The 11,850-nt window shown below is 39.4% G+C and overlaps 1 protein-coding gene across 1 annotated transcript; it reads right to left on the bottom strand.

Moving 5' to 3' along the window:
• Positions 1-797: 797 nt before the first annotated feature.
• On the bottom strand, positions 798-10,888 carry lrwd1 (leucine-rich repeats and WD repeat domain containing 1). Its single transcript, XM_004573480.3, has 16 exons — positions 10,835-10,888; positions 9,897-9,983; positions 9,156-9,390; positions 8,044-8,163; positions 7,682-7,828; positions 7,505-7,597; positions 6,949-7,326; positions 6,315-6,429; positions 6,065-6,171; positions 5,704-5,914; positions 5,078-5,150; positions 4,729-4,872; positions 4,456-4,559; positions 3,940-4,101; positions 3,254-3,363; positions 798-2,291 (listed from the first exon to the last, which is right to left on the bottom strand). The coding sequence occupies exons 2-16, from the start codon at positions 9,974-9,976 to the stop codon at positions 2,139-2,141; spliced, it is 2,232 nt and encodes a 743-aa protein (XP_004573537.3). The 5' UTR covers positions 9,977-9,983; positions 10,835-10,888; the 3' UTR covers positions 798-2,138.
• Positions 10,889-11,850: the final 962 nt, after the last annotated feature.

Below are 11,850 nucleotides of genomic sequence, written 5' to 3'. Positions count from 1 at the left end.
GTCCCAAATGAGTTTTCCAGGCATGTCCTAACAGAAGGAGGGCCGAAAATAGGTGTCACAGGATAGGTGTTAGAAAATGAAATGATGAATAATAAAGAATGATGTGTCATCATTGTGTAGAATTTTTTCAAACTACTGGTGAGAGGGCACTTCTTAATACCTGCTATATTTCAATGTTAGGAAGATGACTAGGGCAGAAACACTGAAGGTGAAGAGAAAGACTCCCTCGGTCTTGTTTTGCACTCATATAGCCTTACATGAAGTGTGGTTGAATTAATACAAAAGTGCATTCTTTCTAAACTGTTAACAAAGGGACTCTGCTGACCTATGAAGACAAAACAGGACAAAAGTCTGAGGTAAAAGTTTGGACATCCTGCATGGTTGGATAACCTGCTCAGTAAAACTTGTTTGGGGAAGTTTTTTTTTGTAGCAGCAAGTCTTTTGATTCTTGTGTAGAGAATTTACAGCCATCCCTGCCAAAGTCTTGGGTTCCCAGGAGTCTCAGAACACCTTTAGGAGATTTCCTATTATTGTTTAGGTTTGTGGACCGGGAGAGTCACGTCAAAACCTTCATCTTACACTTTCTGAGCTGGTCCATTGTAGATTTTTCATAGTTTTGGAACATTTTCTTCTTTTCATCTTTGTCTTTTACAGATACTTCAATGTTTACTCCTGGAAATCATTTGTGTAATTGAATCCATTCTTCCTTGTAGCACCAAAGTACTCCCAGTAAAATAAGCTGAGTGGTTCTTTTCATCTAATTTTTGAACCCCTTTTCCAAACATATGATTCTGTAATGAAATCTTCTGTTTTTATTGTTTGTTTTTTAAGCATATACATTACTGGGCACAGTGGGTAGCAAGCACCCTTCAAGTAAATTCCTTCCAAAGAATGTAGTCTGTGTTTTCAGAGCTAAGGAAAAAACAACCATGCCAGCCACCAAGTGGTTAAAATGAGAATAGTCAATACCAGGTACAACAGAACAACCTGTTTACATCTTTGCTGTACTTCTTAAGAATTCAGACATTTGATTCAACAACAGAATACACTTAAAAGCCAAAAGCAGTTAGAAGCAAGCTAAAAACTTCTTTAATTAAATAAAATAAAAAAAACAGTCCACTTTCAGCTTTAAAGCATAAAAACACAATAAGCACACTGACATGAGAAGTATTCAGAAAAGTAAATGTTGCAGCAGTTTCACTCTTCAGTGTTATCTGATCATTAAAAAAGTAGCACAGGAAAATAAAAGCCTCAATCATTCACATTCAAAAACTATACTTATCAACAAAGCATATATTTCAAAAAAGAAACAAGCCGCAGACTCTTGACGGCTTAAATCTGAATGAACCAATTTAATGTGAAACATGAAGTTTGTTACAGTGAAAATGTGGATAAACTGTAGCCCTTAAAACATCCTGCAGACACTGAGCAGTCTTATTATGTGGAGTCACAATCTGCTGTGTGCTAGGACTGCTTTTTCTGCAAAAACCAGGTCCTTACTGGTGGAAACAAGGGTGATGGAGGGGTGAGACCTTACCACAACACATCATTAAAGTTAGGAATAATTCTTTGACACGAACTCGTGACCGTTCTGACATTACACACAGATCTGCTAAAAAAAAGTTTAACAAAGCTTTAACTAATTCAAGTTAAACTTAAACCAGCTAAATGGCTTTGTTAATGTTGGGCTCGCTTGTACTTTTACACTGAAGTTTGCACATCCAAACTGTGAAACTGTGCCAGGGAGTAGAAACAAGAAAACAAATTCAGTCATCAGCTGAATTTTGAAGTCCACGGTTCATTATTGTAACCATGTAGATCTAAATGGAGCCGTTTCTGTCCATTCTGGACAAATCAACGGATAATTCTGTCACAGTCAAAGTCACCTAGCTATGATCACCTATAACTCATAACAGCAGCAACTTTAAGTAAAAACAAAAACATCTGAAAATTACAGTTTTATGTTTAAACTCCACATAATACATTATTGTGTAAAAAAAGTAACAGAGTTCTTTTGTTCTTCAGTCTGTGATGCTTTTTGATGCTGATGTAGCATCAACACTCGCAAATTATGAATGTGCACATTTTCAGTAATGGGGCACACTCAGATTCTTTATGGCTGTGCAGTCCATGGTTGCTCAGGGCGACTCCTCTCTCTTCCACACTATCACCATATTCTTGTCACTAAGGGCAACTAGATAGCATAGCTCAGGGTCCATGGCTACGCTGTTGATGGAGGGGCCTTCTACCTTGCCGTGGCCGTTCTTAACTGGGGTCGGCCACTCCAACACCTGCCAAAAACAAACAACATGTTAGTGCTGAGTGGAGAGAAAAGCGAAATGCATCTGAAGTTTAGGCTCATTACACGCAGCCGACGTGAAGCTTTGGAAGTCTCAAATCACTAGTCTTTACATTTCATGTGCAGGCTGAAAGAGGCAAGCAAACTGAGCTCTCTTTAAAGAGTGAAGATGGATAGTGACATTTATTTCATTGAAATGTAGGTTTAAAATGTCTCCATCCTTTACGTTATCTTAATGGCCTGCACAGGCACTCCTGTGCACGATAATCCTGTGTTTATATGTGAGAGCTGGTCATTGTGTAATCTTCCAAAATGAAACAAAAATCAACTACACAGCTCAGATCTCTCATATTTATGGTGGTTGCACACATCTGTTATCAGAGATGCAGACAAAATCTGAGGAAATTATGCTGAAGCTAAAATAATACTTGAATGGCCCGTGTTTATCTATTGTAAGCTTCCTGTGTGCATTCCTGTGCACGTGTATTTCTCTAGGAACAACACAATTAACTGCTTCTGCAAATTTAAATGTCTTGTGAGTGCAAGACAAAGAAACTCTCTCTTTACGGGACTTCAGTGGATTCACACATGAAGGACAATGTTTCAGCCCAGTGCTGAGATCTGGGTATGTTGTGACATCACCAGAAATCCAGCTGGAAAACAAACAAGTGGGCGGATGAAGCTCCATGTGTTTTCACTTTTCAGAGCTAAGATTGTGAAACAACTTTAATAAGACATAAAAGTAAAAGAGAGCAAAAACAAGGACAATGAAGGAAAGTATAACTGATGATTAGGATAACGTTCACTAATCTGAGAGTTTGTTTTGTCTGACTGCAACTACCTCCCAGACTAATTTAATAGACTCATTTTTAGGAAAAAAAAGAACAAAAAAACAATCGATATTTCTCTAAACAAGAATCGTAAGAGAAAGCTACTGTCTGAGAATACAGATACCTCAGTGGGCAGTATGGGTTTCCCAGTGTGGAAGCTGTTTTTCTGGAGGTTGGGGATGTGGTATGTCCATATCTTGCCTTTGTCATCACCGCACACCATGTAGGCTTGACCTAATGATAGGAATGAGAACACAGAAAAGTACACGTGGTGAGTATCTGTGATGTTCTTGGTCTAAGCACTAAAGTAGTTTTTTCACAAGTTACTACCAGGAACCTTTAAATGAACTTTAAAGTCCTTCAGGTCATTAGCTGTCTGCATTTCAAGATCTTCTAAATTAGTTCACAGCATAGAGTGATTGAGTTACATCAGCTGTCCTCTCTGTTGTTTCAGAGCTGCAGGTCTGAGTGTGTGGCTTCGGTGAAGGTGTGCACTCATCTATTTGTGCTTTAGAATGTTTTATTTATCTGATTCACCACAATCTGGAGGGTTAAAATCATAACCCTGGAACGTAATTTAGATTGTAAAGTGAAAACATCCAGTTCTACAGTAAAGCCGACAGTCAGGGCAACTATGGAGTGGCTTCAGACCCAGTCTGGACTGTCCTTCTGTGTCCCAGCTCCCAAAATATCTGTGGTGACCGGAAGATGGCAGTTAATGAGCTTACTGCCTTTGTCTACACTGATGATGACCTGAAATGACGACTGAATGTTAAATGCATCAGAACTGATGAGATGAGGTGAACTTACCAGGACAGGTGTTGAGAGCCAGGTAGGGAATCTGAGTGTTGGTCCACTGCAGCTCAGCCAGAACCACAGCACGCACTGCTTTGCTCTTCTTGTCAGGCCGCTGAACCTTGGTCCTGCTCCAGCTCCACAGGTAGATGCAACCATACAGGTAGTTCTTGGATGCTATCATAATTGACAGAGCGCGCAAAAGATTAGGAAAAAAAATGAGAAAAGGGAAGTCAGGAATAGTAATAAGCAGGAGATTTTAAGCTAGACAATTTTATTTATGTAGCACCAATTTACAACAGAAGTCACCTCAAGGCGATTGATATTGTACAGTGAGACTATGACACTACAGAGTGCCAGAGTCAGATCCTCAAACTTAAATGAAGTCAGGACCAACCTGGACTGACTGCCAACGCCAAGCATCGCTGAAAGGTCTAATTATATCCAGCATGAGTCAATGTTTCCAGCTCAGAGTGGCATGTGTTTAAAGGCACTGTAAATAAAACTACAGTGGTATTGTGGTACACTTACCCACTATGTCATCATTAAGAAAACTCAGGCCGTCCACCGTGTGGTAGTCATGGTCTTTGTCTTCCTTCTTGTATATGGGGAAAGTTATCTCCATTTCTTTTGACCTACCAAGGAGATAAAAACAAAAACACTGTAATTGTTTCTGGGTGGGCCACATATGTATTCATAGTTTTCTCATTAAAACATCAGTGAACAGATATAGTGAGCCAGTATAGTCTAGGTCACTGACTGTCACCAGAATAAAAGGTAGACTGGGAGAGATTCAAATCTCACCTCTTACTGGTGTTGTTGGCACCGAGCTGTGTGTTGTAGCAGTGCAAGCCGTCCTCACAGGCAGTCAGTAGGTGTGCACTGGGAGCAGTGGGGGGCAAGCAGATGTGCAGAGGGGTGGTACCGATTTCCAATACCAGCAGCTGACTGGAGGGTCAAACAGCAAATTTTCAACATCACAGTCTGAACCGTTCATCTTAATGTCAATGGTAGCAGTTTGAAAAAACATAAAAAAATATATTTAAAAATGTATTATTGATAAACAGTTATATATTTTAGAAAAGTCAGTACAACAGATGTGATCTGCTAAAGAAATTGCATCGCAAACACTTTTCCTGGCAGAAAGACTCACACAACTTTGAAGTTGTACTGGCTGTCCACCCCGCCGATATCCCACATCAAGATCTTGTTGTCGTACGATCCCGCTACAAGACAGAAGTTGAGGCGGTGTTACTTTACAAGTAACCCACTTTAAACAAGAGCAAATCAAACTATGTAAAGCCCACTACTCTAACAGGTGAGCAAATTATTGCTAAAGCAATATCAGTGAGATGTGAGGACTTAAGAGCAGGCATAGCTAAGAATACAACTAGAACACAGAGACAGGAGTGTCACTTTCCATAGCCAACTGTTTACAAACGGCATCAGATCCCTAAAACCTTAAAAAATATATCTAACAGAGAGAAAAACATGAGCAGAAAACAGTCCAGCAAACATTCAAAGAGGTGGTAATAATTCCTAACTGGACAATTACACTACATCAGATCACAGCTGAAGCAGAGGTTGATATGTAAACAATGGTAAATGATTACAACAGACATGGGTAATCACCTCGCTATTCATTTGTTTTCTCTTTATAAGTTTAAGCCTGACAAAAGATTTATTTACAAACCATCTGATTCTCTGTCAGAACTTTAAACTCCCAATTTTTATCCATACTCGCTATTATGGTTTGAGTTTGTGTAATTAATTACTCACTGAAGAGGAAGTTTCCCTGCTGGTGGTTAAATCGGAGGACAGACAGCGCCTTTCGGCTGGCTCTGAACTCTCCGTAGGCCACGTTGTTTCTGGGATGAATCAGTTTGACTATCCCTCTCTTCCCACCGGCTGCAAGAATGCTGCAGTGCTGCGCTGAAGCATTGCCTCCTCTGGACATCAGCACTGTAGTCCAGGCCAGGGAGAAGAACTCCTGGTGTAAAGGAAAGCAACAGACAGAGAGCTTTATTGTTTTCTTGCCATTATGAACCAAGTATCCTACGAGTCTGAGCAAAAGACAGAGAGAAAATTCAGGTTTTTAAAGCCTAACTACTGCAGACTAATCCGAATAAATGGAGCATACCTCCCCGGGAACTTTGTACTTCTTCATCACCATCCCCATTTCACAGTCAATCAAACAGATAGAGTCTCCTCCACAAGTAGCGACCAAACGACTTCCTCCAGCGTTGCCTGTTAATAAAGATAAAAAGCCTGAGTTTAATCCCACATTTACAAAAAACAACAACTTTCAAATCTCTTTCTTCTAATCCTTAAAGCTTTGTTTGACTTGGAGATGCCCTGCAACTGTTTTTCAACGTGTATTCAAACAATACCAGCAGAATCAGGCAGTGGCTGGAAAGCACAGGCCCACAGCTGGGTGGAGAAGTCCTCTAAGCTGTCCTGTTTGCTGTGGCACTGAAGAACATGGAGCGGCTTGAGATGCACCGGCTGTTGGAGGAAGGAATCATGAGATGGAGAAGGGAGATAGGGGGAGAAACTTTAATGAAGGCACAATCTGATGATACCTATAGTGATGCTACCAATACTGATGCACACAAAGCTCGAGCAAAAAAAAAAAAGAAAAGTGGGGGGTTCACAGCTATTTTGACAATAAACCAGGTTATTAGACAAAAGAAAAGACCTGTTGGAGCTAAATGAAAAATTAAAGAAGAGCCAAATTACTAAAATTCATCAAGAGGGGACATATGTTCTGTACCAGCTGCCAGATGTACAAGTCTGCATGGAAACACAGACTAATACTGCCACCTACTGGCTGTCTCAAGATACATTTTGACTTCAGGTATGTTTTTTCCTTTTTTTTTTTTTTTTTAGATCTTTTGTCTTGGGAATTCAGGCAGATCAATTTTCCAGTGATCAATGGCATTGGCAGCAAATTTCCTGAGAATCTGACTGGCCAGACTAAAATTTAAATGACTGCATTTAGCAAAGAAGGTATATTTCCCTTACCTGTGTGTCGCTGCGAATTTCTACTGTTTGCAGCATGTCAGCATCTCTCCGTGAATCCTTTTTGCCCAAACTTTCCTTCCGTTTCTTCTGAGCATCATCCTCGCTGGTTTGCTGCTCTTGAAAACTTCTCTTGGGTCTCTCTGATCTCCTCTCTCCCCTGCTCGGGGTAATGGGAGGCCGACTTGTTTTGCTGGGGACATTCCTGATTGTGTCGATTGGATCTTGTGTCTGAGGCTTGAGGCGGAATCTCGACTGGCGTGGACTGTCTGAGGCTGCAGAGGCTGCGGGATCTGTGCGAGGCTTTTTGTGAGGCCTCAGTCTTATGCTGGTGTCTATAACTGATTCAGTTTGTTTCCTCTTCGCAGGCTTCGAGACATCCTGTGTAAGACGAAGCCACTGTATGAACTTTAAATCTTCTAACATCATCATCAGCTGACTACAGAACTTTGGATATAAAAGCATATTCTGGACTAAAGCAGAGACACTAAGTAGGAAGCTGCTGATCTCTGGTGCAACTTCATTAATGCAGCAATATTTAGTGCACACAATGACTCACAGAGTTATTTTGAGTGCCTGTAGTCTCCACGCTATCAACTTCTTTCTTTGGTTCTGTCAGTGAGAGAAGATACTCCTTAGCTAATATCCCCACCTAGGATCCAAAGGAGACAAAGAAGAAGTTATTAAATGTAACAGAAAGCAGCCAAAAACAAGTGCTAAAGCACTCTAAACTTACCCTCCACCTGGTGAAGTCACTGACTGAATTGGGCCCAAATTTAACTTGATAAGAAGCAGTGCTGACAAACTTGCTCTCCAAGACATCTATTTTCTCTGCTGTGATGGGATCAGGGAGGCAGAAGCTATTCTCCCAAAGAGCAGCAATCTAAAATAAACAGCAATAGTTAGGACAGCGATTCCAGGCTACGTGATGAAACGATGACGCATTGCCACATCTGGGCCAGAAGTTGTTTTTTTTTCCAAAACAACAGCTGCTAAAAATCATTTTTTGGTGCATGTTATGACTTTGTACAGTATCAAATGCAGGAACATTAACACCAACACCATGAAGTAGAGCAAAATAAGATATTAGTTCCATACCCTGGTCCTCAGATTATCACTGTAGACATAACGCAAGTGGTTGGCATAAGTACTGACATCTTTACCGTTGTAAATCCTCAGATTGGGCAGCAACACCATCAGCTTGTAAGTGTCACTCACCTGATAACCAAAAGAAACGTTAACAATTAAGTCAGTGTGGCGGCATTTTATGATGAAGGGACCTAAAAAAGCAGTCTCTCTGTGAACACTTTCAAAAATACTGTACATTTGATATGACTGTGCAAATGTGGAAGACACTGGAGATCACAGCAAAAAAGGAAAAGAGTTTAATTCCTCCATTATTTGCAGTTCAGTGAATGATTTATACTTCAGAATTATTATGTAATTACTCATTCTGATCACTGAGCTGACAAAGATCATATATATTTGTTGTGTGCCAGCTATTTGATCTTGTTTATGAGTGGCAGCCAATCAGAAGCAAATGATGAAAATGAGCGGAAACCATTTTTAAAAGAATTTCTCTGCTAATAATACAGTTTTCATTGGGGCACTGGGATAATAAGAATGCAGGGATGTGTTTTGCTTTATCATATGAATCACCTAGAAAAACAACCAGATCCTACAGAGGAGCAAGGATTTCCTTATTTCCATTTATCATCTGCAGGATAGTGGGGGCTGAAACTGTGTCTCTTTCACAGTGGGGGGAAAAGGCTGGACAACAGTCTATCTTAGAGTTGACACAAAAAAGAGCCATTCACACCTACAGGACTTCATTTCACATCATCAGCATGTGTTTGCATTGCAGGAGGAAACCCTTAAGACAGAATACACAAACTCAGCAGACAAAGGCCTGAGCTGGCTGAGGGAGTCAAACACATGAATATTTTATTGTCATGACAACTGATGCAGGGTGCTCCCTTGCAATGCTAACACTAATAATCAGCTGATATGATCATTCAGCAATGTGGCCTGACTCAAATATTTCTCCATGAGCCAAGCCAGACAGCAGTAGGTGTAGATGTATGTGATTTTATGAAATACTGATGACAAGTGTCAGTTATAACCTGTTCATGTATTTGCCATTTGTGCTGTAGCTGCAAAGAGTGACACTAAAACAGGAGTGTAAGGAGAAAACAAAGCGATGTGCTCACAGTGATGTAGAGGTTGCCATCCATCCTCAGCTCTTCTACGTTGCTTAGCGAGTCCAGAGTGGTAACGTCCTCGATCTGGTTGTCGCTCAGGTCCAGGAAACGAAGAGCAGGAAGCTCCAGGTTCTTGGGAAATTCCTGCAGCATGTTTCCAGAAAGATCCAACTTCTCCAGAGACTGGAGACGGGACAGCAGCTTGACAGGTAGATCCTGAAGCTTCAACCTCATCTTAGACAGGCTGAAACACAAAGAGCACCAAAGTTAGTGTTTCCATGGGGTATGAAATAAAATTACATATGACACCGTTTAGTGATTATAGTATTACATCTATAATCATTTATTTAAATCTTATTGCATACACACAAATATCACAAAAGTATAAAAATATTTCCATTAATTCAATGTTTTATTCCAGTTTTTAAATAGCCAACTGGAAAATGTCTTTGACTATTAGGGCCTTAGCTGTTTATGTGCACTCAGCATTGGTATAAATGTCATGGTCATTTAGGGCTTCATAATTTCCAGGGTGGAATGAATGGATACATTTTAATTACTTTAAAAAAAACAAGAATCATCATAAAAATACCATGACAATCATGCCCATGATGAGTGGATGTAAACTTGTCACCACAACTGTAACTAAGCATTACCAGTTTACTTCAGTGCAACTTTAACAGCAAGACAGCAAGACACCTACAGGGCATAATAAGAAGAATAAGAATAAGAAGAATAAGAAGTCCTTACTTCAAAGTCATGATTTGCTCCAGTTTGTTGGCTTTTGGAGAGGCTTTCTCCAGTAAAAGTTTCTCAGTGATTTTTTCCATCACTTATCTGCAGGAAGAAGCACAATTCAGGAGTGAAGATGGCAAACTGAAGCTAGGGCTGAGAGAAGTGTCCTCCTAGTTTGTTTATATTGTCAATCCTGTTCTAATCACACAACCAGAGCACCGCCCACATGGCCAAAACAAACTGACTACATCAAGGACTGAAACTCCGTAAAAGCTCTTTAAGAATATAATTAGATACAAACAATAGGGTAAGGTCTGTAACTGCTTTAGAAGGCCTGATTAGTAATCAACACCACTGATCAGCCTCGAGAACAATGAAAATTCCTGTGGATGAGAAACGCTGTAGTACAGACAAAGACTTAGAAAAGTAGATTTGTGTTTAATATTATTACACAGATATTGTTTACAACTGAGCTTGTTCCACTTGTTTTAGCTGATCTAATTACTCTTTTTTGGCATTTTTTCCATTTAGCAATTAAAATCCCCTCTAGCTCCTCAGCATGATGAATCTGTTAAAGAAATGGAAGATTTCCTCCAAAAACAGTTTACAATAAATTAGCGGCTATTCAACAATAACAGGCTAAATGCGATTTCATAACGCGCTATCCTTTAAGTAACGTTATCATAACGTCTATATATAGATCCATACATACTAAGGTGAGGAAGGATATTTCACTTAAAGAAGATGAGAAAGTGTTATATGAGAATAAGTTTGAGTTTCTTCTAGCTAACCACGTTGCAGTGCCGACAGCCGTATATATCTCTATATATTTATATTTCTCGGCTACAAACACAAATAACAATTATTGGCTTAATTAGAGCAAGCGTTAGTGGTTTTGATTTTATTATTAAACAACTTAAAACTTGCCAATATCTGTGATTAATATCACTTACCAAACACTTGAGCGAACTCAAAACACTCTTGCCGAAACCGAGCTTTCCCGGGGAAATGTTACGTATATCCGGTGGGCGTGGTTTAAACACGAAATTGTTTTTACAGCCTGGGTTTTGCCTGCCAGGCACTAACCTTAACCCTATGACAATTGTACAATAACTTAGTTTTTATTAATATGATTCTTTTTCATTTACGTTAAGCACATTGAGTTTAAGTGTAATTAAAAGTGCTGTATAAATTAAATTGACATTGATTTAAAATTACGTTATTTTAAGTTCTTTGGATCACAAAGAAGTGAAATAGTATTGACATTTCATTCCAAAAAGCCATCATCTGAATATTTTCTGCTTTTGTATAGTTCCAATGTGATAAAACAAAAAAGGTAAAATTCATGTCATTTTTGAATGATTTAGTTGAAGTTGTGCCGTTAATCACCACTCAGAACATTTTCAGGATGTGGTTCAAAAGAAAGGGTCTAGAACTGAAGAGTAGATTATGCTGTCTGTAGCCCCTGAAATGCATTCATTCTGGCACTCCCAGTTTAGAGCAATGAACAATGAAGACTTTAACAGAACGGCAAGGAGGGGCAAGAGGTCTAGGCAGGGTGGCACTGAAGTATATGAAAATCTCCTATATGTTAACGGAGTCAACAAAATATCCGCAAAAACACTTTAAAATTATTTATTGTACCATTATCTGTTCTAAGAAAACAAAGGCAATAAGAGGCTTTTGGACAAACAAGCAAACAGTTTTTACAAGTATTTTAAGGACATAAAAGTTGGAGGGCAGATTTTTAAGGCAGCCACTCCCGACATTTACCCTTATATCACGATCAACAATCTCTCTCTATATATATATGAATATATATATATATATATATATGTGTGTGTGTGTGTGTGTGTGTGTGTGTGTGTGTGTGTGTGTGTGTGTGTGTGTGTGTGTGTGTGTATTTTTTATATTCAGAAATGTGTTTTCTTATTTGCATCCTCTTTTAGCTTTGGTTGGATAATTCTCA

This window comes from Maylandia zebra, linkage group LG10, assembly GCF_041146795.1.
Source record: "Maylandia zebra isolate NMK-2024a linkage group LG10, Mzebra_GT3a, whole genome shotgun sequence".
Taxonomy (NCBI): Eukaryota; Metazoa; Chordata; class Actinopteri; order Cichliformes; family Cichlidae; genus Maylandia; species Maylandia zebra.
This window is presented reverse-complemented; position numbering and strand designations above follow the sequence as displayed.

Excerpts from the sequence above, each read along its gene's own strand:
- lrwd1 (XM_004573480.3), bottom strand. The coding sequence starts at position 9,976 with ATGGAAAAAATCACTGAGAAACTTTTACTGGAGAAAGCCTCTCCAAAA. Across the intron at positions 7,598-7,681 it reads GTGACTTCACCAGGTGGAGG|GTGGGGATATTAGCTAAGGA; the intron begins GTAAGTTTAGAG and ends TTTGGATCCTAG. Across the intron at positions 6,430-6,948 it reads AAATTCGCAGCGACACACAG|CCGGTGCATCTCAAGCCGCT; the intron begins GTAAGGGAAATA and ends TTCCTCCAACAG.